Genomic DNA, 25,458 nt, shown 5'->3' on the forward strand with positions numbered 1-25,458 from the left:
TTAGTTACGTTCTTTCCCAGCTGCACAGCCCCCATGAACCAATCCATCAGGCCACAGCGTAGTCTTGCGAGCCAAAGGGCATGGGAGAGTTTCTCCTCTCCCTCTGCACGCTGGCACTGGGGACACACAGGCGGTAGGTCCCCCACACTGGGGACACCCCTGTTTCCCAAGGCTTTCAGTGGCCGTCTGGGTAGCGCTGGCCTTAAACTGCCATTGGCCTCTGGCAAGACAATCTGATTTCTGCTTTGTTATTCTAATATATGGATTCGCATAGCATTCTTGAAATATTTGGCTGGAAACGGACTACTTGAATTTAGTTTTCTAAACAGCACAGTTTTCCCAGTCATTAAACGATTAGTGGCAGCCATACCCCAGCTTTTACACTTCCATCAGCTGTGAGGAACAATTTCTTACCAAACATTAGGAAGCACTGAACTACCAGCCTCCATTTCACAGTGTGAAGACTGCACTGTAGAACTAGGTGAAGTAATTTTCCATGTTCTTCTCAAAATTAATTCATCCCACAAACATTAGCTACTCCTCCTCCAGATTCTAAAACAATACGTGACACTAATCACAGATTTTGCCTACTAAATGGCTACAAAGCATCATTAACATATCCTTCAATTAGGGACAGGGTGTTCTACTTCCTTAATGGTCTCAGATTTTGCCTGCTAAATAACTACAAAGCATCATTATTGTATCCTTCAATTAAGGTTACGGTGTTTTGCTTCCTGAATGGTGGCTGACCAAACAATATTTGAGCTGCAGGAAAAGCGCACCATTCCTCTCTCATGCTACCTGCAGATTAGATTAATGGTAACAAGCTGTTACTGTAGTCAGTGCTACAGACAGCAAAATGCAAGATAAACTCAGATGACTACCTGGTCTTGCAAGAACCAGCACATTCCTTCTGCAGTCCATCTTAATACACAAAATACTCAGACCCCAGTTCAGAGTTTGTGAGCGCAAGTTTCTCCAAGAGTACTACAAAGTGTATTCACTTTTGTTTTATCAGGAGTTAGTTTTGATCATCACAACTATATATAAAAATCAGTCTGGAAGTATAACCAGCTGTCCCAAATGCTCCTGAGCAATAGCATTGCTATTTGCTACACAGGAAGCATTATTTCACGGTTCTGTAAAACAAAAGACCAATATTTTATTGAAAAACAGAAGAGGTGACTACAGAAAAATTAGTCTTTTCAGGTGACGCCTGTGCTCTCTTTAGGAGGGGATACTGGGACCTTCTTAGTGGCAAAGTGTCCCAAAAAGGAAAGATGTTATCCTTAAGATGAAGATCCCACTAACATTTGTCTGACGGAAGAATTCAGCTTCTCCCGAGCCAACAGGAGGAGATCAAAACCATTGTGTAATTTTTGGATCCGCAGAAAAACAGTTTTAATTGGTGATGCACTACTTTTTAAAGTCAGCTTCAGTTCCAATTAAATCACAAGTGCCAAGGCTGAGAGCATGGTATTTTCTGCTCTGCTGGGTGGCCGGGGTCCAGGCCATCTGCGTGGAATGCACGGCAGGACATGCCACCCTTCCGCCAGCATGGCCAGCGGTGCCAGCCGCTCCTGCAACCCGCCGAGGGGACAGGGAGGGACCTTCTTTTGTGTTCCTTATTTGTTTATTTGCTTTACTCTGGCAGCAGGCAAAGTCCTCTTCTCTTGCCAAGTTCATTACCATTGTAAAATGTTCCAAATTACACTGAGTAGAGCGTGCTACAGTGAGGAGGAAAAAACCTGCAAAGTTTACAGTTAAGCACTGAGTTTCTACAGTTTTATAAACCTTGATTTTAGGGAACAGGTGAGAGCTGGATATAGCACATCTCTCAAGCACTCAAATCCACATAGATCACTTGTTCAAAATATTTCTTCCAAATTTTCAATTAAGATTTTTGTTAAATTAGAGAATCACCCAAGTGCTATCAGCCTCTTTGTTTAGTGACATTCTACAAACCCTTTCCAAACAGCTCCCAAAACTTTAGTTTTACATTTATATCTGGGACTATTCAGTCATAGCTCATTTATTACTATTTTCCACAAATGACAAGCAGTTTGATATTATCAACATTAAAAGGCATGCCTGTATCTCTTTGTCCCCCATTAACTCTCTCCCTCACCCCACAAAGTTCTTGACCCCCACTCAGCAGACACAGATTGTTGGTGCAGCATCTCACAAGTCTCCTAAAGATGACAAACTAATGAAGTAGCAATATTCTGCTAGTGGCAGAACTGATTCAGGGAAGTCCCATCCTCCTTTTCCTCAGTGGCAGCACAGCCTAAATCAGTCTTTTTGTATGACTGATCTGAGGGAGTGAAAAATGCTACTTAAAAGCATTTTCAAGCAAGCACCCATTACACTTAAAAGACAAGATTAACAACTCCACCTGCTATCACTTGCAGAACTCTGGACACCAAGTTGATTGTCATGGCCATACAGAGTAAATGAGTAAGAACTTGTCCTGTACATATATAGCACAGAGTTGTTCTATGTCTACTGTGAAATTCAAACATTGCATGCTTTCCTCTGAAAAGACTGTATTTGCTGACTTGCCTCTTATGTTTAACTTATGGTCCCAAAATATATCTATTGCTCTCCCAGTTCTCAGACCAGCCAGTGCTACATGAGCAGGGTTCAAGCTGCAGAAAACAGAAGAACTTCAACTCTGAGAAAGAGGGATCCATTCCTGTGTAGTAACTAAAAGTTCTCCAAGCACAGAAAGAGACAACACAGAACTGCACTCTGACATGCAGGAGCAAGGCTGTCCCTTCCAAGATAAAGATAATCAACCAAAATACGGCACTTGTTTGAAAGACATGCTTCTCAAGTCCCTTCCGCTCAGTTGGAGAGCAAAGCATTTGCTTCACATATTAACAAACTGACAGAAGACCTGAGCGTAGTAACGACTTCATAATAGACTACAAGAGTGCAGAAGATCCCACAAAACCTGTATCACTTTCTCCAAATACACGAAGTTCCACCAGTCAAGATTTAAATGCAGAAGTCTTTCATTGCTCTTTCACTACGGAGAGATTTCAGTTACCCTTTAATACAAAAGGAAGCAGTAAGCTGAATGAATGTTCACTGTCAATCGTTAACCAGCATAAGCTTAGGAAAAAGAATGAGTGAAGGAGGAGAGTAGGAATACCATTAAAAACAAGCACTCACCCACTACTTCCTGAAGTTACACAAAAAGCTGTTGTGGGCCCTCTGCCCAGCTCATACCTGCCACACAGCTTCTGCGCATAAAATACCACAACACCAGACAAGAACATTTCAAAGACTGAACATTACCGTTTTGTGAAATGTTCCCACGTATCTCAGCGGGAAAAGGAACAAGAAAACGGACTGCTGTCTAAATCAGTTTACCTAAAATAAGCCATCTCTTCTTTGACACTCCCTCCCTACCCCGAGGGATTTAAGAAGCATGCACTGCCATGATCTGACAAGAGGTAATCCAATAAACTGGACAGCCTCCCTCTCGCCTGCACAAGGACATAGCTGCCCTGACTTCTCATCTGGGCCCTGTATGTCCAAATGTCATCTGTAACAGCTCAGCCAGATCTTTAGTGAAGTAGGAAGTTTTAGGCACTCCTCTAATCAAGGCTGCAATGAGAGCCACATGCAGATAACCAAATCCTGACGGTTTCTTCTGACGCAAAGCAATTAGTAGAGCTTTTTTTTTTTTTTTTCCACTATCACTTTCCACCTGTTATAGTAGATCTGCTAAAACTTGGTAACTTCCAAAGGAAAACTGTCACCAGCTAATCCCTAAAAGCCACCAGCACTCTCTCCCCGCTCTGTCCCAGATGGATCCATCCACAGAACAAAACCAGCTGCTCCTGATAAACCTACATGGCTGCATTTCACAATGTGCTGGAGACCTCTGAAGTACTGCATCTGAGCACAGCGTGCCTGGGTCTGTAACAAGTGTATTGACACACTGCCCCTTACATCCTGGAAGCACAAATATTACTGGAAAAAAGTGCACAAAATCAGAAATTTTAAGAGTGAACAGAGTCACCGAGTCACAAGAACTGATGTACTTTGAACAGCAGCTAGACAACTTCAGGTTGAACAAAAGTACAGTCACCTTCAGTGAGTCACACACAAAACTAAGTACAACTTGCAAAGAAAGTGAATTAAGAACATTCTGTTATAATTGATTTTAGTTGAGAACTTAATGTCATTTCATATTAAAGTGTATTTTTGTTTCGCAAGTTACACACTGGATTTTCACATCACAAAACATCTGGCTGGGAGCATGTGACAAAAGACAGTATGTGACACACATCCTACTTTCTAACTTCTCTTTGGTCCCCTGACCAGCACAAGTTTGCCATCCGTGGCACTAAACAAGAGGGAGGACATTTATCCTTATTCTTCTATAATCACATATTCAATAAACAGGATTTGATGAATTGCCCATTGCTTAATGCAATTGTTATGTGTTTTCTCAAAGTCAGTCCTTTACCAAAAGATTACATCTGACTACCCACAAAGGGAATCCATTCCGGTCCCCAGGACACACAGCATCCCAGTTAGGGAGTGTTATCTCAGCAGAAAAAAACCTAGCAAAACAGAGACATAACTTGGAGTTCAGCTTTTTGCTGGCTATTACCATAGAGGGTGACAGAACACAAAAGAAATGGTACAGAATGAGTTTGATTCGCATTCTCTTTGCTGTAGCAAAGCAACTTGAATATAAAAGAGAGCTAGTCTGATTTTAGCAGAAAATAAGCTGATGTACAAACCATTCTTCCAGCAACAATAATCAAGTTAGAAAGGCTAAATCTCAGCTAAAAACTGTATTTGTGGAAAGTGTGCTAAAGCATCTGTTATAACCTATCAACCTAATTAGCATTTTCCCCAAAACATTCACACATGTATGTACAAACAATCACCAGAAACTCTCAGAAGATCTGCATCAATTCAGCAGGATACCTGGCAAGCTAACATGAAGATTATTTCTGCAACTGCCCTGGCCCTTCTACTCTTCTGTTTACCAGAGCAGCCTGATATTGCCACCCTGACTGATTATACTTTGTCATCAGATGTGAAGCTACTTTTCTTCCTCCAAAGAGACACATATTCTGTCATAGTGACATTTCTGGATCCACAGATGTGGCAAATGAGAGGAACAACTTTACAGATGTGAACAATTATCTGTTTCTCAGAGGACATATTACTTAACTGAAAATGGATTATTTTAGCCTGTTTCATAGAAGAAAATGTGTTTCATCTGGTCTAATACATAACAAGTTTCTGAGAGAGACCATAGCACCTAGCATCACAGTTCCACAAACACATCAAGCCAGCAAACTGCCACTGCCATCGTTAAGAGTTGATCCCACTCTCCCCCCATCACTCCTGGTCTCTGTCTTCCCTCTGTGCCTCTCACGCAGAGATATCTGTGCAGCACTGTAGTGAATTGGATCAGGAACTGATCCCAGTTAAACTGAAATGCTCTTTTCTTTCCATTAGTGTTAACCTGCATCACTAGCAGGATCCAATTCCTAATGAGACCCCTCGAGCACTTGAGCTGGCAAAGAGAGGGGAATACACGGCTGGAGTAGTGAGAAGAGAACACTCCTCATGGCAGTCCAGTTGGCCCAAAGTGCTCAGGGAACTACAGCATAAAATACATAGTCTTTGTGTGATACCAAGATTTTTGTCACACAGTACTGTGGTGCTTTTTACAAAGACCCATTATGCTTCGTAAATCTGTATATTTAGAGGTCAGTTCCACAGAAAAGTCTTCAAGGTTGCCTTTACATACCCTTCAGTTGTTGATAAAACCCTCTTCTGGAAAGTAAAGTATTAGGAAATAAAAAAAGTAGAAAAAAATAAATAAATCAAGAGAGATGTAGAGCATAGTGAGCAAAACAAGGTACCTAATGAGATATTTATGCCAAGTCTTAACAAAATTAAGAAGTTCCACAGCAGTTAGTACTTCTCACCTTCTTCAGAAGAGGAGTTTTAATAAAATGGAGGAAGGACCATGGAGGAAGTGGCTGGGCCCAACTCCTCACGTAGCCAGAGCTCGCAGGGGCTGAGGCCTGCTCTTCTGGCCCTGCGGCTGTGCTTGTTACAGACGTACTGGTACCAACATTTCTGGTGGGTGGCACGACATTGCAACTGGCAAAACAAATAACGTGCTTGTTTTGCCTCAAGAGGAAAATTCTCATCCTCCTCAAAGTGATCCACCCCATTTCCTCCTTCTCAATACTACAAAAGCACTCATATTTTTACGTTTTCAACTCCACATCGACAATTCCACATTTACCTTCTCCAGTCTCAGTCATGAAGAGTAGCAACACATTTGTTCCATTGCTCTTTTTTTGCCCAGCTGCATGGATACCAGGAGCGGAAAAGCAGCGTATCAGACAAATAGATTTCTATTGATGTTGATTTTATGCCATAATTTTATAGTTTTCATACTTCAGTGTGCTAATGTTTTGTTCAAAATAAATCCAAATGATACAAAATGATGAGCTAAACCTAGCATTTAATTTTCCAAATAGTGCTTGCACATTCTGCAGTTTGATACATATGCTAATACCTACTAATTAGAACAATAACAAAGACTTTAAAGATAGGAATTAGGGAGAGGAACTTCCCAAACCAGAATTATTTATTATACGAAAAACAAACATTAGCACCATTTCTCCTGTATAATGATGCAAAATACTCTCAACAGGAGAAATAGGGGGTGAAAACTCTAATAGGAAAAAAAAAAAAAAAAGAAACTGAAAAGCTACACATTATAAATTTGCCATTTCTTTCAGTATGTCCAGCCTCAAACACTGTTGAAAAAAAATTATCATCTAACTTTTAGCACAGGTCAGCAACAAGAAACACCACAGTTTCTAGGTTGTACAGTACAAATTCTATGTACAGTATTAGAAATGAGTGACATAAAGACCATGGAAGGGCTGAATGATGAAATCTATACTGCTGTATCATTATTAAATTCTCTGCGTTTGTAACAAAAAATAGTTTTACTGTTTTAGTGCACTTAAAGGACCAGGAAAGCTTCTACATTCATATGCTTTTTTTATATTGATCAGTCTTGTAACTACATTAGATTAAGAGGTTGTTTTACAGTAGCCTACAAAAGATGATGAAGCAATACAGTTTCACTGAATGGAAAGATCCTAATCAGTACCTTGTATTAGCAATTTAGTATCAAAAAAATACTGAGACAAGGCTAGAGGTTAATACCAGTCATCTGCCCAGTAAAACTGCTTCGATACATTCTAAAAGCTCCTCCTTTTGTAATACTTAATTTCTGCCAATCATTCTGCTTTTCTATTAATCCCATAAGCAAAATATACTTCTAGTGAGCATATGTTGAAATCCTCAAAAGTATTTCAGCATGGCAGGAATAGACTGTTAACACTACTAGAATTGCAAATTATGTCACCTTTTAGCAAATGACCAGCAACAGAAGTGCTTGTTAATGGAAGGCAGCTTGTTTTCACACTAGTTAAGACTTACTTACGTTATGGCTAACCTACCTCTAACTTTGCAGGCTTGCTTACCCCAACAATCAGCATATTTGAAATAAATAAAGCAGCAGGAAGGGGAGAAGTTTCTATTTCTGTTCCAGGCTGCTGCTTTCAGTATTTGTGCAAGTTCTTCTGTGGTTACGCTGTTCCATAATGACAGCACTGAATATTCAAACTGCTACCAGACTACTTCTTTCTTAATACACACCCTGAGAAAAAAAAAAAAAAAAACAAACAAAAAACAAAAACAAGCCAACTCTGAACCACAGTTTAGACCACTTAGATATCTGTATCATCACAAAATACTTCTTAAAAAACTACAAACCCATCGATTAGTTAACCTTGCTGGCTGTTCCACTCTTAGACTGTTTATGAACATACTCCTTAGCATTCACCGACTTTGTCAGATGCAAGCACAAGACATCCTTCAAGCCACATTCTCAGTAGGAGCACAAGACTGAAGGAAACACAGTTTGAAAACAGGATATGCACAAGATTTTTTTTTGCATGCACATTCCCAACTTACATCTTCAAGGAAGATTTGGGCAAGAAGAGAACAGATTCAAGCCTGGAGCTTTACATAACCGGGAAAACAAATAAACAGCACTAAGAAGACGGAACAACAAGATTATGCTCTGAATGCTGTTGTCTCACTGGAAGGAAAAACCAAGAAGCCCTGCAGGAAACAGGCTAGAAGCAAACTGTCTTATTTCCTATTGCTTCTGTGTTTAAAAACATCCCCAGTATGCATAAATCAAGATGTCACTGGCAGTGAAAACAGAAGCCCAGCTTAACTCCATAGCTACAAGGCTCTGTTAATCCCTCTCTAACATCCTCACTAGGGTCCCTAGCTTTCTTTTGTTCTCACAGTATCAAGCTACAACAAAGCAGCTATGACAATGACACACACGAAAGAAATCCATATTCACGTGTCAAATACTGACTAAAAATACCTCCCTCATAGGTACAGTAATGAGAATTAAAGCAAGCAGAGGCTACTGTGCCATACAGACAATGATTCAGATTTTTGAACACGAATTTATTTACTGCAGCATCCAAAACACTGAGAACACTCACAGCTGTAGCCTAACACAGATCAACATAAAATACCAATGTTTTTACTTGGTTTAAATTAATCAGTCTTCAGAAACATTCCTAGTTTATGCATACATCAGCTCTGGTTTTAAATATTGCAAGGTGTAGCAAGAAAAATGCTGTCCTCAGTAAACTTAGCAGAGGAAGAAATTGGAGCAATAGAAAGCAATAGTTCTCCCCTATAAAAAGGGAATCTACTGCTTTGACGCAGCCATGCTAAAGGTACAGATAGCTTTTCTTCTGACAAGATGTATCATACTGAAGTCTATAGCACTGTGGTTCTAATTTTTCTGTTTCCCTTCCACTCCCATGTGAACTATTTTAAAAATTACCCATTATCAGCAACTTCTTCATTGACTTGTTTTTGGTAAAAGGTATACCTTCTAGAGGAAAAAGGACAAGGGAGACACAGCACTTACAAAATCTACACAAGTTTTCATAATAAAGGCTCGTAAGAGCTGCTACAGCCTCATTTGCTCTTCTGGCATATGAGGAGGTCATCCTTTATATGATAAAGCACTTAGTCTTCTCCAAGAGATTTTACAGAATGTAATACCTGAATGAGTCAAGTTCTACTGTATTTTTAAAGAAATGGAATCTCACCCGGAAGAGCTAAGGTACAAGTCTCCAATGTTGGACGCTGTCGTACTTTAGCTATCTTTTGAACTGAGTTAGCTAAACTAATGCAAATTCTCATAAAATCTATGTGGGCCATAATGCGTACACAGCTTTTCTGTAACAACTTAAAACCTACTAAAGAATGAAGCCAGGAAAGAATGGTGGGTTTTCAAAAGCCTAAAGTGAAAACAGTTCTGAGGAATATAAAAAGGTCATTTCCAGTCACTACACAAACCTGATTTATTCTCAGCATGATACCAACAAATCAGAGATAGCATTCAACTGATCAGCTGTTTAAACTGTCTGGGTTATATATTACTCCTTGCAGCACCCAACAGAATCAGATTCATATTTTCTTCATCTACATACTTACATACTATTTATATGTCTCCTGATCAAGACTTTTCTCCTGTATTTATACTACATAAACAAAATAAAGCTAGGATTATTAAACTAGTGTGTTATTAACCATAAAACTTTAAAAATACAAAGTGAATTTAGATCACATGCTGAGATCTCGCTTGTGCATACTCAAAACAACTACACAACCAAACAATGCAACCCACCAACAAGTAAAACACTCACCTAATGAGACCAAAAACCCTAATCATTATTATTTTCTATCAAGGATCCTCACCACTAGCATTTTGGGGGAGAGAAAGTTCATTTTAGCATTTACATAATTTTAAGCAGCAATTACATTTAGGGAAAGAGCCTTCAATCCATGATCTTTGTTTCATATTTCCAGATGCGAAAGTAATTCCTACTGAAGGATTATAATTAGCAAAATGTGCTTAAACATTAAGGTTATATTGAAATTGGGTTTCTTTTATAAAAAAAAAAAATACCATGGACTGAAACCAGCCCTTCAGACTGTGACAAAACTTTATTAAAACTTCAGAAGCTTCAGCTCAGAATAGCCAAAAGGAGTGTGCAAGTTTTAAGTATTTAAACTGGTCAGGAAGCACTGCAGATTCAAGATGACCATGGCCAATGTACCATCTGGCATCTCTGAAAACACATCCCTGATCCAAGCAGATATTTGGTTTTGAGAAAGAGCTATAGTGAAAAAAACAAGCCAGTACAGATTAGAAAAACAGCAGTAGATCAACAATAAACTAATTCATATAACCAAGTGGTCTTGTTTCCAAATTTACATTCTATTCTTGCTGATGTTAAAATAGACCCCATCTTAATTCTTACTTCTTCTGGGGAAGGAAGAAAAAAGCTGGTGCATTTTCACCTCTAGAAAACTAGTAATAGAGGAAGAGCACCACCACGATTCAATATTAACATCCTGGGAATCTTTTAATCCCATGGAATTTCAAATCTTTTCCCACAAGAACCAATTTCATCTTTTTCTCTCATTATCACTGCATTATCGATATCATCAAAAGTTACTACAGGGATTAACATATGTCTAATGACAGCCACAGTCCCAAAGGTAATATTTCAACAATAGGGAACAGTAAATACCAGAAACAGTGACTTTGTCATCCTTAGCAACCAGATGCTGTAATTCAGGACCTCTAAACAAATTCAAGAATGAAATATGCTAACAAGACAGTTGACTTCATTAATAATAAATCTGAAAAAGTTGACCTTAGTCTGAAAAGTATTAATTTAAAACAAGAAAGAAGAGGTATCAATTTCTTAATCTTTCTGTAAGACACATCATGGAGGTGCAAATGAACAAAACCCCCTGACTTAAAAGAGGAAATGCATTCCATTAGTACTTCTTAAAGTTTTCTGAACTTAAAATTGAATCACCAACTAATACATTTAGTACTGTTGTAAGAAGAAACAGATATTGGAAATGAGTGTTACAAAAGTTATTTTAGAAAGGAGTTGTATTTTTGTCCTGCTATAACAATCAGATTTGTATGAAGTATTTCAACTTCCTGAACATTGAAAGGGGAGGTATTTGCAAATAGAAGGAAAGATTAAGCTTTACTGTGCTGTTACATAAACGTGTTCTGAATATCTACCTCCATCACAGGACCATGCATAATGCAAAACAGCCTACCAAGCCCAATATTCCATTTATACAGTGGCCAACACTGAAGCGATTCAGAAGACTCCATAAATCTCTGGAAATGCAGCTAATTGCCAAACACCATATCCCAAGAGAAATTCTTTCTAGCTCTGACTGCTCAGCTTTAATGCATGGACTGAAAACCAGTATTATCCTAGCTAGTACTCTTGCTAATATGGTTGATCTTTACAGAAACTGTATTATTTACCTTATTGAATCATACAGTTTAAAACCCATAGCTCAACTACAGGCCGTATAGAAAAATTCTTCCTATTTATTAGCATACTAACCTTCTATTGTTATGCAAGACGTCAAAGTTGTTCTTTATTTATAAAAGTATGCTGGCAAGTCAATTGTCTTTAAACCCACTTTTGCCCTATTCTCCCTCCATTTTTGAATTTGCTGTTGCTTTTCCACATGATGAAACAGAACAAGTATTTTTGAAACCTAGTTAATCTGAAGTTCTTCCAGATTTGATTTTCTAACAAGAGCATATTGGAGAATTCATTCTTTCTTTGGAGGTCTGAGACAGTGCCTGCTGTGATAGTCACATTGTCATTTTACTACTAAACTCCAGAAAATTGGCGCAAGGAAGCAAATCCAAAATGAGATTAAAAAGTAACAGTTTCATGTTAGTAGCTGGCTGTCACTCTAGAATAATATTTGGTTTAGGAACCTCGAGTTAATGAGTAGGCAATGGCTATCTGATAACCATTGTCTTGGAGATTAGACTCCTTTTCGGACAGGTTTATCTCAACTTTTTTACATCATGTCCTGTGCACTCCACCCACATTGCTAGTCTCCAGAGATCTTAGGGAAACAAGCCACAGGGATAGTTCCTGTAAGCAGCCACATTATTACTTTCAGTGGGAACACGGATCCAATTTGGATTAGTTGTTCCCACAGCTGTTTGGTCCTGCCTTATTGGGGTTTTTGCGTGTAAAAAGTGCATATAGTTGGGCACATACTAGCAAAAGGATAAGGGGACTGTCAGTTTCAGTTAGACTCTGCGAAACTTCACCTTGGCAACTTCCTTTCATAATGATGTGATTTTTTTTCATCCAAAACATACCAAAGCTAGGATGCATTATCCCTCTTATTTTAGCTAAATCAGACCAGATCTACTTCATTGTTTGGACAGCAATAGCAAACAGGTGAAATGAACTCTCCTTCCATCTAGCTAGTAAAACTTCGTGCATCATTTTTAAAAACTATAATATTTCGGACAGTGGATCACAAAATTAAGAGGGAAAAAGTAGTACATTTTCACATTTCACTTTGCTAGGAACAAAAAGCTCTGGGTGGATTTGGTTTGCACATGCAGCCTGGCTCCCTCATTACAACAGCCTCTGACCTCCTCCAAGCCTCGTGTCCTAGCTCATTTAACAGATGTTTAGCTTGATTCCTAGAGTACTTGATCGACATAAGAGCAAACATGGAGCAGTTACTAAACTCCAGTTTCAAAGGAAATGGCAGAGGACACAATTTTGCACAAAGTTGCACATTTCAGTCCAATCTCATTTCCTTTTCTATCAAATCAAGCCCTCCAGAAAGCAAAGGTTCTCTCCCACTCGGGTATTGTGTAGCCCACAAAGGGCACGCTGAGCTGGTAGCTAGGTGCCCTCAAGTTCAAATCTCACATCATTCAGAAGACATCCCTGTTTCTCTGTCTCAGACCTTGAGACTGATCAGCAGTATCTTTTGGCCTGACTTGTGATACCATCAAATTGCATGCACTGATTTTTGGCAGGACTAGAACCTTTGTCTGCAGAGTCACAGACCCAAAGAAACCACATCCACACCTTATAACAAAAGTGTGCTAAATCCACAAGTAGAAGAAATTATTATATCCAAACCATGGGACAAGAACTATTGGCCTGAGGATTAAAGGGCAGGCAATAAAGTTCACAGCCACAGGCAACTGGGAAGTCACAACAGACAGCAACACAGACAGCGTACGGTGATACACGGGTCATACGTTACACGTATCTATTTGCCAAATGTGCATGTGTGACAAATCAGGCCACAGATGTTTATCTGGATGAATGATAAATTACTCTTTTAGGTCAGGCATGTACTCGAATTCTCCGGATCCAAGTTCTTTATGCATTTGTTTTGACAGCTACAGTTCAATTACAAACAGTGATTCTATGTAAGATACTATTGTGTGCAGTACTTTATAAAAATATCAAGGTCCTAGTAATAATGGAAAATAATTATTATTCCTTCATTATACCAAGACAGGAAATTATGATGTAGGTGCTAGCAAAGTTTTAATGCATGTATAAGCACCATCCTTATTCCTGTACTTGCTTCCTCTTTGCTCAAATTCTACATACTTACTTGAAAAGCAATGGCGGTTAACACTGGGGACCATCAGCCTGGGATTTCTCATGCACTCTCAGGTTTGTTTGCAAACAAAACTTTTTTTTTTTTTTTTCCCCTGTTTGTCATTGCAAGAGTGCTTTTCTACACAGGAAGTCAAATCGAGTTAAAATTCAAATTGTACCTGTTAAAACACATTAAAACCTTCGTGGAAGTTGTCATTCAGAAGTTAAGCAACCTTCATGCTAGCCTAATTCATGATGCCCACAGAAATATTTTACATTTTATTTTACATTTTTGGCTTGGCTCAGAAATACTGCAGATAGCTGACACACCCTAAACAAGTAGAACCAATGTGTTGAAATGAGTCTGTCTTTATAATAAAGTTACTTCCTTCTCAAGAAATTTATGCCAACTAGAAAATGAAAAAAAGAGACCATCTTTCAGAAGAAAATGTTTAAGCATGGGAATGTAATAGATCTACTAGGTAAGGATTTCTTATTCTATTTACTTAGGAAAACGACTACTTACATTTCTACTGAAAAAAAAACTAACCAGCAAATGATTTTGTCCTGCCAGGTAGTGGATAATTGTACTGCATGTGCTTCATGATTGGCAGAAAATATGTTTGCATTAACAAGATGACTAACTTCAAGTATTCCCAACCAGTCAACCTAGTAAGCTTTCACTCTGCCTAAAACTTAAATGAACTCGATTTAAACAAAAGCATTGATTCTATTAACAATAATGAGAAAATGCAAGTCTGTGAACATGTAAATAATATTTTGTCCACCTGGAAAAGTTATACCACACATAGCAAGAGCTGCCTACATTTTAGTGGCTAGCTGGGCACTTCCTGCCTGAAACAAGCCTGGAAAACACTTATAAACACTTTTTTAAAAAAACAAAACAAAACAACAAAAAAAAAAACAAAACCAAAAACCAACACCTTACAGCAGTGTGAAAACAGAAAGGGTATCCTTAAAAAAAAAAAAATCAAGCCAACTACATAGCCTATTAATTTGCAGCTAAATACCTAGCTGTGCATCACAAGCATTAACACAGAATCTCCCCTTTCATAGAGGAGTTTTCACAGCACTTTACTCCACCAGCTCAAGCCTCAACAAGCTCAAGTGGCCGGGGCCAGTACCTTCATATTCAGCAGGGTGGGGCAAGAGAGACAACCTCATTGCAGACACTCTGGGGCTGTAAGAATGCAAATCACCAAATTCAGCATTTTGGATAGCACCCATAACTCAAAGCTAAAACCTGTGCTATGTCAGACCACATGGTAAAAGCCTGTCATATGCTTAATGAGAAACATTCATAAAAATAAAAAAAAAACCTGAAATTTCAGGTTAGTCTTCAAAAATTGCTCATAACCAACAGCATCACAATAATCAAATGAGGAAGGGACACAATAAGAACAACTACTGTTAGATGCCCATCCAGGAATACCATGCAGAAGAAACAGTATTCATTAATGGCCGAAAAATCAAGCAGCATAGAGACATCCAACAGACCCTCCGCCTTGTAAGATTACGGTTAGAATTGAACAGAACAGCAGCTATAGCCATTAGGCTGAAGTATCCCCTTCACTATTCCTTCTGTTCATCTCTTACCTGTCACACTTCTTCCAAACCTCAAAAATCAGCTAATTCAAAAAATGGCACTATCTGGCTACAACAAAAAGGAGACAGACGAGACCCATTGATACGTCAGAACTGCAGGTTAGCACATGCACCCCAACCAGAAAATACAAGTGAACCAAAAAAGGCTGGCTCATGGAACAAAAGAAAAGGCACCAGAGGGGATGAGGTATATCTGAGGATCTGGCTACCCTAGACCAGAACCAGTAAATACTCCCATTTCTAATCTCTTCCCTTTCCTAGAAGACATTCAGATAACCTTAAATAGCAAGACCAGTGCCCACTTTCTGAATGTAGGCTGGTCAGCTCCTTAAAAAGGTACCAGCCCCCTGCTAAATCAGCAGGTGAGATTTATCCAGCTGACACGGAGCTGTAGTACGAACATGGTTTTGTTCAACACAGTCTATTAGCATGAACAAGAGATACAAGTATGCCCAGAAGCTTTTTCTTTCTTCCCCAAGTACATCTGCTGGTCTAATAAGGGTTACTAACCCTCACTACAAACTGGGTCTCATATCTGATGGAAGACAGTCACACACTAACACTTCATTAGACATGACAATCATGAAGGTTACAGACTGGAGTTCCAGCAACACCGGGAAATCATCCGAGAGGAGCCTGACTGAAAAGAAAGCTATTTATCATTTACCACACCTGACACAAACTTGAAACCACAGAGTTAACTCTGTAACCTGAGCCCATCCGCAGAGTAGACACAAAACACCTCCTTGTAAAAAACATCTCTATCCAGTTTTACATAACCTGTTAAGATACACTGTATGGAACAAAGCCTTTCCTGAACAACTCCCTGCTCTTTTGTGAAGAACCATACAAAAGAAAAAAGTTCTCTAATTTATGAAATTCTAGACTAAAGGAACATTAATGTTGTAAAATGAAGCAGTTAAAAAAAATCAGTCTCAAGGTCACCTCTGTGCAACCTGTTCCACACAAATTCTGTGCTTTGTGTATAAATAGTAGGAGACTTCTCAGGTAAAAGTCTAACTATTTACACATTTCAGTGCAGAGAAGGGACAGCAGTGATCCAGTCACCGAACACTAATGATAAAAATATTCAATGAACACCTTTCTAACCTGAACAGTGAAGAAAGGAAAAAAAAAAAAAAAAAAAAAAAAAAGATATATTGTGAAGAGGTCGAGTTACCAGACCTGTATCATTTAAAAATACAGTTTTCTGCATGCTTACATTCTAGCTTAATGGATTTACTCTTTGAATGCTCAGAGTAAGAAGGAATTTGATCTATGACAGTTATTTCTGTCTTGATTCCAGTTTAATTTCTGACGTTCTTCAGGGCCTTAAAAATTGTATCTATGTTCTGGTTGCCTTTTTTTTTTTTTTTTTTTTTAATGGTGTGTTCAGCGCTCTTTTTCCAGAGTCGGAAACAGAGCTCTGTGGATTGTGTGAAGAACTTGCACCTTGACCAGTTTCTCTTGGCTGGCAGAATAAAAGGAAATTAACTTCAGACAAAATTGCCAATTTTTTCCCCTCCAAAAGCTAAAATTATAGTACTGCTGTTCAGCCATTTACAGTTATATTCATCAATCTAACTGCAAAATTAAATTATTTTAAATTATTGCACGCTGTCTCAGGAGCAGGGAAGCTCCTAGAGTGCAACTGTTTGAAATGCTGGAACAGTCACGAACCAACAGCTCTTCCTTAAGCAGTCTCACTGATACAACATTCTGCAGTAATATTATAAACAACATGGCTGCAAAAATAAAAGAAAATAACATTTATTCATTATAAAGCTTAGTACAGTGAAGGACACAGCCTAATTTTTTTTTTTTTTAACTGTAGAATGAGTGGAAACATTGCTAAGGAAGGCATTTTAAAACTGAACCTGGCAAGTAAGTTTTACTACCTTATCACTGATTGTAGAAGGCTAAACATGGGTTAAAAATTATGTACAAGTTTACTTCAGTAGTATTCCACTAGCAGAAACCCACATTAAAGTTGTTTAATAGGTCAGCAATGATTGCAGAATATGCAGATCTGACAACACCGAGTTCAAACTTGTATGCACAGCTATGTAAAACTTGCAGTCTCTTATTAATTTTATTCTTTCAAGTATGCTTGCTCTGGGCCCACATCCAGTAGATGTAACAGATGGAAACTGCCAGTGAAATATGGCAAAGCTATGTAGGCCATCATACGTGAACCGAGCTTCCTGAAAACGCTCTGGAATCAGACTGCTGGATTCAGCCAGGCACCCAAAATACCACCTACCTTCACGTTCACACCAGGACAGAGCCAGCACTTTTCTCAGTTAGATGAGACATGATTTAGAGCAAACTATAAACTCGGAGTTATTCATAAATATCCAGCTCACTACGACTATATTTATAGTTTAGCCATAAACTGAACGTTAATGCAGTAGGACAGCAACTGTGACAGTGCTCTGGGGTCATTACCTGCTCCAAGATACCAGCCTAGTCAGAGCCTCCCCTATTTTCAGGCATTCTGCAGTTCTTCCAAACAGTTCAAGCAAAAGAATACATCATCAGAAAATCCCTAATTATTTGCAGAGTAATTACCACTAAGAATTACATTACTACATGATTACATTCAATTGATCAAATCCTTGCTGCTGCCAAAAAGAGTGTTCCCTAAGCGTTATGCTCTCACCAGCTCCACAGTGCTATTAACGTAGCTACACAAAAAGGCTGCAGGAACTCAGCTGAAAACTAACCTTAGGAGAGGAAAAAAGGTTAAAAAAAAAAAATTATGTTAAGATGCTCATCTGACTGAAAACTATCAGCCTTCCTGAATACTGACGCTAGCACAAAGGAGAAGAGGGTTACATGCAGAGACACAAAAGGAAGGCGTATTGCTACCCTTTTAGAATGCTCAACTCTTTTTCTAAGGAAAGTAATAGTTCATTTTACTTTAGGGAGTTTGAGATTGATCTACTCTTCTTGTCCCTCAATAAAATATTTCTTGGAAAAAGAAAGCTCTCATAAGAACAAACCAGTATTCACGTGCATTGTACCGACCACAGGAAAGAACTGCCTCACTGATACAAATTCTGTGGTTTGCTAAAGTAACACTGGTTTCAAAATGCAGAATTTATTTGGCATTTTCTCAAAAAAAAAAAAAAAACAAACAATAATTAACTATACCTAGACATTTCAGGGAGCAAGGCTCTGCAGTTATTTTTTTATTTGTTTTGCATTACAGCAGAAAAGCCTTAACAGTGACAAACTCAGTAATACAACCAAGCACTTTCAGAACCAGAGACATATAAGGGAACAGCATGCCTGACAAGTTAAAATTGCTCCCGTCTAGTCCTGACTCCTTTTCTACAACTGTGATAGCCCTGGAAACTCACATTTCAAACTAACAGCACCTTTCCACTACTATACTAATGAATATTACAAGTTAATTTTTAATGGAGATATTCTTTTACCTGCAGACTATGTTATGCTAGTTGTTTTCACAGTAACTTCTGTTTTAGCAGAGGTACTGCTCATGCCTGATAAGGGTATGAAATAATATTGAAGTCCCATAAGTAAGACCTAGATTTATCCAGGGAGAACAACCTGGGACCCCACAGGTAATGTTACACCTATAAATAGAAGTAAATAAGGAACACATGAATATTTCCTGCCCAGTGGGACTGGACACATCTGGTTTACCAGTTCTGAGTTATTTTCAGCTCACTCAAAGTAGGGAAAACGGCCTATGCAGCCAAGAATTTGCAGGGAATGTAATGCAAGGGAAACACCTGTTGTGAGGTCAGTTAAAAAACAGAACAAATATATACACCATGCAAGCTGTGGAAGGTGAGAGGTTGCAGCAGAGTTTCTAGAGGGAAGACTGCCTTATAAAGGCAGGAGACTTTCTTCAGTGAAGATGACTGAAGGGAAGAAAGGGGAAAGCACTCCTTATGGTTACAGCAGCTGAAGAACTTCCAGTGTTCTTCCTTTTTATATAAATATTTGCTACAATTAGGGAGTTTCAAACAGTAGCTAGAATAAAAATCATTAGCTACCTTTTTTATATGAAGGTCTGCTAGACAAAGGTCTAAGGTTTATATGAAGGTCTGCAGTACCCTTCTTGGTTCAACTGTATCATGCACCAGCCGAGCTGACAACTACATGTGCTGCATGATTTCCCACTGTTCCCAGTACAAGATGCACACCTTACATTAATGGACTTTATGACCCTTATGGGTCCCTTCCAGCTTGAGATATTCTATGATAATGCATCCTGGTCAAATAGGACTTTTCTGCATAACAATACTACTCGTATTTCACCATAGCGTATCTTAAACTGGACAGTGTCTTAAGGCATTATGAGGAAATTTCTTAAAGACACTATCATAAATGCAGAATAGAAGACAACAGAACAGCAGTATGTGTTACTTTTCTTCTAGCCTTCGAAATCACTGCTGGGACAATGTGGAAAAATCCTGTATCCAAAATAAGAGGGAAAAGTGCTAGCTTTATTTTAAGCCCCTGACAGTTACAACTGAATAAAGTAAATGCATGACACGCAGGCCTTCTGTACTAGACAGATCTAGCAGTGTGCAGACCTTGAGAGTTCTCTTGCACTGTTTGTTAAAAATCATCAGTATACCATATACTCAAAAAGATTGAATTTGCATAGTTACTGTGCTGTCTTAACACAACACACATTCCAACTTCCCATCCTGGTCAGATGAGGATTATGCAAGGCAGCATATATATGTGGTGTTTATAAAAGATTAATTGGCATTACGAAATAAAATTTGTAAGTGTGAAGGCTATTACATCGGATTAGCCATTCTCTGGTTTACAGGGGTAACCACTTGCTCTATCTTGCAGATCACAGAGCACCTGAGTAGACCCAACCTTCAGGTCTCCTCTGTCCATGCTGTCTTCAGGCACCAATATTCTGATCAGGAATTTGCTGCTCCTGACATCTGCGTTTTCCTGATCTTTCTAGGCCATTGTTTTTCTAACTGTCCTCAAAGAGGAAGGTGTGGGATGTGAGGAAAGGATAGCCTTCAATCATTTTTAGGCCCTCCTTTCCAAGTCCCCCGGGCAACATATGAAAGAAGAGGTAATTGAGCAGTGGATGGTATGACAGAGTGGATAGCAAGTCCTACAACGTAAAAACTAAAGACAGGAGGAATCCCTATTGCATGCAGCCCCTTCCCTTTTACTCCACTACACTCTAAGTCTGGGAGGAGGAGCTGTGACTCTTTGTTGAGTCACCGTAAGTCATAGAAAGGCAGAGAGATAATATACTTGGGTCAAGTTAGCATGCTCCCACAACTTATTTCCTACTGTCATAAATCCCTTCCCCTGCAAGAGCTAGACATCCTGCTGTCCAGAAGAAAAAAGTTTTCTTACACAACAGAAGTTCTGCATCTAGTATTTTATTTTTAACAAGCCACTAGGTGCTGCAGTCTTCCCTCAGAAAAAGTCCTTAGTACCAGAGTAAAACCAAGCCACATGGATGAAGGCACCAGCATTTTATTGGTAACAGAAGTGCCTGTGAAAGGAGTGAACACTGCACCTCACAAGTATGACAGATGCTTACACTAACCCTGGAATAACACAGTCCTCTGATGCTGAAGAAATATTGATGCACATTCAACAGAAAATACTCTTCATCGATGAGTTCAAAGGTAGCATGTCACTGCTTGAGGATGCAGAGTTCTTGTGCTCAGAGGCATTCAAGTAAGAGTCAAGAGGGAATGCCGTTAATTTATGGAAACAGAAGTTTTCTGGCAAAGGAAAAACTGAAGTCTCCCCCACTGCCCATTTCCTTTGCTAAGAGTCCCCTTTTATAGGGCTGGTCTACATGCTGAATAGCCTTTCACAAAGCTCTCCAGCTTGTTTCTGCAGAAGTTGGGGTTTTTTTTTCCAGTTTAAGATGCATCTACAGAGGTGTTTTGCCATCACAGCTATGTTAAACTGTTGCAGTTTTCTTAGTTTCTATCAGCGTAGTTTATTAACCTGATAAACTACAAAGTTTAAAGGACAGAAGTAACCCCAAATTATGTTTTGTGTTTAACAGGTAAATGTTGCTAAAATAGTTTGTTTCTCTTTTTTGTTCACAAAAAAGACTACCATACACAACCTTCCTCTATTATGAAAAAATGTGTTACAATATCAGACATCACAACTGAAGGTTCAAAATAAACAACATCATGTCAGGTTTACTAGTACCATATATATGTTTTACTACTTTTTAATTACGAATTTTGAAACAAATTAAAAAGGAAGTTTCATAATTGAAGGAACAATGCCTGTCTCTACTTTGAGCTTCAAGAGCAGAACAATGCTATTTCTAACACAAACGTTTGGAACCTCTTCCGAAGATGGTAATATAGATCTCCGTCAGATGACAATGAGCAAAGCCATTAAGCAACACTGGTCTCTAATCAAAATTGCACTGAAAATATTCCTATATATAACAACAAAAAAAAGCTCAGAATCGTCCTTTTTTTTTTTTTTTAATGGAAAGAATGCACTGAAGAAGCTATAGTCTTTCACTAATATCAGTATTAAGGCTACATTCAGTAGAAGGGCAAAAGATACTAACCAACCACAGAAAAGACTCCGGGTTTATTTTGGTGCTAAACTGAGCACTGTAACATGCCAGTAGCTCATTTTTTCAGCTTTCTTCCCTAGGACTTTACTGGATTTTGAAGCACTTAACTGACCAGAAGGCAGCACCCAGAGAAGTTTTGCTGTGTGACCACGTAAGCCTATAGCTGCTTGTTAATCCATAATAAATTCACTATTGTTTATAAGCTCCAGTTTCTGGTTTTTGTATATTAAGCACTCTGAGGTGATCAGAGATATTTGGGCTGCTGCCTTTTGTGGTGTGATTAGAACTTACCTTTTCCCCACTTTCCAAAAGACCACAAGTGAAGGGGAGGACCAGCACGGAATAAAGCAGATCTCAGTCTAAATCGTCTGTGGGTAAGTGTGACACAAGCTTGAAGGGTAGAGATCTAAACAGAAGCAACTGTTACTGCTGCCTAATTTAACACACTTGCACTTGAAGGTTAATCTCTCAGTAATACAAAGTTAAAACATGGAGGGTGTTTCTCACCCCAAAACATTAAGGAAGCACAAGGGATAGCATGAGACATAGAAGGGCACGGAAAGCGCATGGAAAGCTGTAACTGCAAACCAGCACATTACCAAAGCAGTTAGGAATAAGAAAGATCAGAGGACTTTTATTAGTGGTGACAGTTATTTGGGAAAGAGTGACAACACCAAGAAGCAGACCAATACAATTTGCTCTCCAGAGACATCAACACAAACCGATGGGTCACTGGGAGTGACCTGTTTTCCTGCTATTTCTACAAGGTTTTCTGCAGCCTTTCCCTTCCCACACAAGAGACCCAAACAGGTGAAGTTTCAGTGAAAGAAAGGCCGAACAAGTTGACATTGCCCAAACTTCTGCCCTGGCAGACAAATATCCTCGGTTTCTGGCTCTCAAATAGCCAGAGGGACGTTTCCATTTAGACACACAGTCGCAACAAATGACTTGGTCAGAATACAGAAGGGTCCTTCAGGCCTTCTACCCCTTTCCCCTTCAAAATACCAATGTTCTCCCTACCTGCCATAATACCCCCTACCCCCCCCCAATCCACACAAATAGAACTTGCAGAGTTTTTAAAGGAGAAAACATTAAGAGCATCAGCGGGACAACACTGGGTTTGGTCAGGTAAGAAACTTATCAGGAAATAGCTGAGAACAAGCAAGTAATGCACAAATGACTCAGGATCCGTTCCCATTACAATGGGGAAACAGGCAAGTCTTTTTCCACACATGGACAGATCCACCCACCCCAGGTAAAAAAGTACAAAACAAATGCCTATTTATTCATAGCAACTTCAAAAAGCCAAAAATATTTTTCATAAGAAAACCAGCACTTTATCATGTTGAGAGTTTGACTAAACTAAACCTTGATTCTTTTCTGCTTTGCAACATAATTCACACAAAAGAAGTACAACTGCATAAATGAGGCATTTTGAGTCATCCATATGTCTTGTGTAAGTCCTGGGTTTGACTTTTTTGTAATTACAGTGGCACTTTTTGACACTTCAGCTTTTACTTTTACAATGTAACAGGCCACCTGTGCTTTGTGGCTTTCAGGAAACAAATCAAAACAAGCTTGTCATTTATATTTTCATTAAGACCATGTAATGAAGTCCCCTGACTTACAAGTGTTGCAGCACGTGGCATGTAGATCCTTTCACATGCCACCAATACTGCGTTTCTGCTGCTCGGCCTGCTGGAGGAAAACCCAGCCATCAACATCCACCCCACAGATATTCAGCATTCAGTCCAACAGATCGAGGGCTCAAACTTCCAGTTAAACTTAACTGGTATTGATAACTGGCTTAAGAGTCAGCCTGATGTAGTTTGAGGATAAATAACAAGCACCATACTTTCACCAGCAAACAGTTCAGCTGCAGACAAAAGGCAACACACACACACAAGTGATCTTTAACACACCACATCTAGCAACCGCGACGAAATAGTTTCTTTTGTATTCTAGGCACATCCCATTAGAAAACGGGGCAACCTAGCTGGTAAATTCAGGAACCAGACCAAACTGCTGTAAAGAAGAAACCAACAACAGCAAGTTATCACTGCAGTAGTGGTTTTGCTGAAGCATCAAGCTGCTGCTCGTGCAATTCTGAAGCATGATTATTCACAGTTCACCTGAGTGCAGGTCACCAGCACAAGTCATGCAAGAAGTAACCGAGTTTATCTTGCTTGGGATACTAGTAGCATATCGGGTCACTCCCACCGGCTGCAGTGAGGTTTTCAGACCTAAAACCAGCAGCAAAGAGCTTTCTGCCGTCTGTCTCTCTGTAATTAGCACTATTAATCCCAGGCTATCCAAGCCCCCTGGCGCAGCTCTGGTTTGGCTTTAATCTCTGCCGAGGTCTCTTCTCCCTGCCCACGGAAAGCCATTTAAACCTTGGCAAGCCTTTCGGTTGAAAGTGATGTTCCGCTGCAGAGGGATTAGCCCCACGCTGTACCGGTGGGAAGCAGGGGGACCTGCAACGCCCTGCCTTCCCCCCCACACACACACACACCCGCGAAAAAGGGAACGAAAAGTTGCACGTTTCGGAGCGGGAGGAGGCCAGGGCTCCTCCTCAACCCCCCCCCCAACCCACCCCCCCCCGGCTGCAGCGGGGGGAGCTCGCCCCTGGGCTCCGCAAGCCGCAGGACGGGCACACACCGCTGTCACCTCCCCACTCCGCCATTCGCGCACCCCCCCCCCGCCCCAGCCCCGCGGGCGCCCCTCGCTCCCCACCGCCGCCGCTCCGGGAGCGGGAGAAGAGGAAGAGGAAGAAGAAGAAGAAGGAGGAGGAGGAGGAGGAGAGAGGAAGGGGGGGGGGACGGACACACCACTCACCCCATAAGCCAGTCCATGGCGCCGGGAAGCTGCCGCCGCTGCCCGCCGGCCGCGGGCCCCCCCGCCGCTGGCTCGGCCGCTGCCCGCTCCGGCGGGGCGGGGCGGGGCGGGGCGGGGCCGCCTCAGCCCGGCCCTGGCGCACCGGCGGCGGCCGGAAGTAAACACGGGCCGCGGGCGGACGCCAACCCGGAAGAGGGACCGCCGCCCGCCGCCGCGGGGCCCGCCCCCCGCCCCCGGGGCACGCTGGGAAATGTAGTTCGAGAGCGGGGCGCTCCCCACCCGGGGTCGGGCCTGGGCGTGGGGGGCAGCCTGGCTGCCACGCTCGCCCCAACCGCCTCTTCGGCTCAAAATCCATCCTCAGTTCCTCTGCTTGCAAAAATAACCAACCAACTAAAAGCAGGGGGACCTGCATGCACACAGACAGCCTTCATCACAGCTCCTTGAGATATAAACGATCCTAGCTGCTTTAAAAGAGGAGAAGTCCTCTCCACGCGAATCGCTGAGGCGCAGCATTACCACAGGCTGCGTGGCAGCCATGGCCTCTTCACTGATTTCCTCTGATCAGCGGGACCTGCTTCGGTCAAGACGTTTACAGGGGCAGATCAGCTGGGGGTGATGGCATGCTTTGGGCACGTGTTAATCAAAAACTCTTCCTGTATGGGAGAGTGAAGGTTGTTTCGTTGAACTGCCTGCAGTCACCAGCCTTCTGATGGAAGGACGGTCGGTCAGGGGCTGTTTGAGCCATCCTCCTCCTTCAGGGCGGATGACTTGCTCTCCAGCCATCACACTGACTCAGACCACGGTTCCAACAGAGCAGCG

The 25,458-nt window shown here is 40.5% G+C and overlaps 1 protein-coding gene across 1 annotated transcript in view; it reads right to left on the reverse strand.

The window, feature by feature from the left end:
- MOB2 (MOB kinase activator 2) overlaps window positions 1–24,753 on the reverse strand; it is a 115,284-nt gene extending 90,531 nt beyond the window's left edge. The window contains exon 1 of the mRNA XM_042784862.1: window positions 24,640–24,753. Within this exon, the coding sequence (XP_042640796.1) occupies window positions 24,640–24,656 (17 nt within the window). The 5' untranslated portion in view covers window positions 24,657–24,753. The remainder of the gene's footprint in view (window positions 1–24,639) is intronic.
- Between the last annotated feature and the right edge of the window lie 705 nt (window positions 24,754–25,458).

Source organism: Tyto alba, unplaced genomic scaffold (assembly GCF_018691265.1).
Source record: "Tyto alba isolate M040663 unplaced genomic scaffold, T.alba_DEE_v4.0 Super-Scaffold_8, whole genome shotgun sequence".
In the NCBI taxonomy this organism is placed as follows: domain Eukaryota; kingdom Metazoa; phylum Chordata; class Aves; order Strigiformes; family Tytonidae; genus Tyto; species Tyto alba.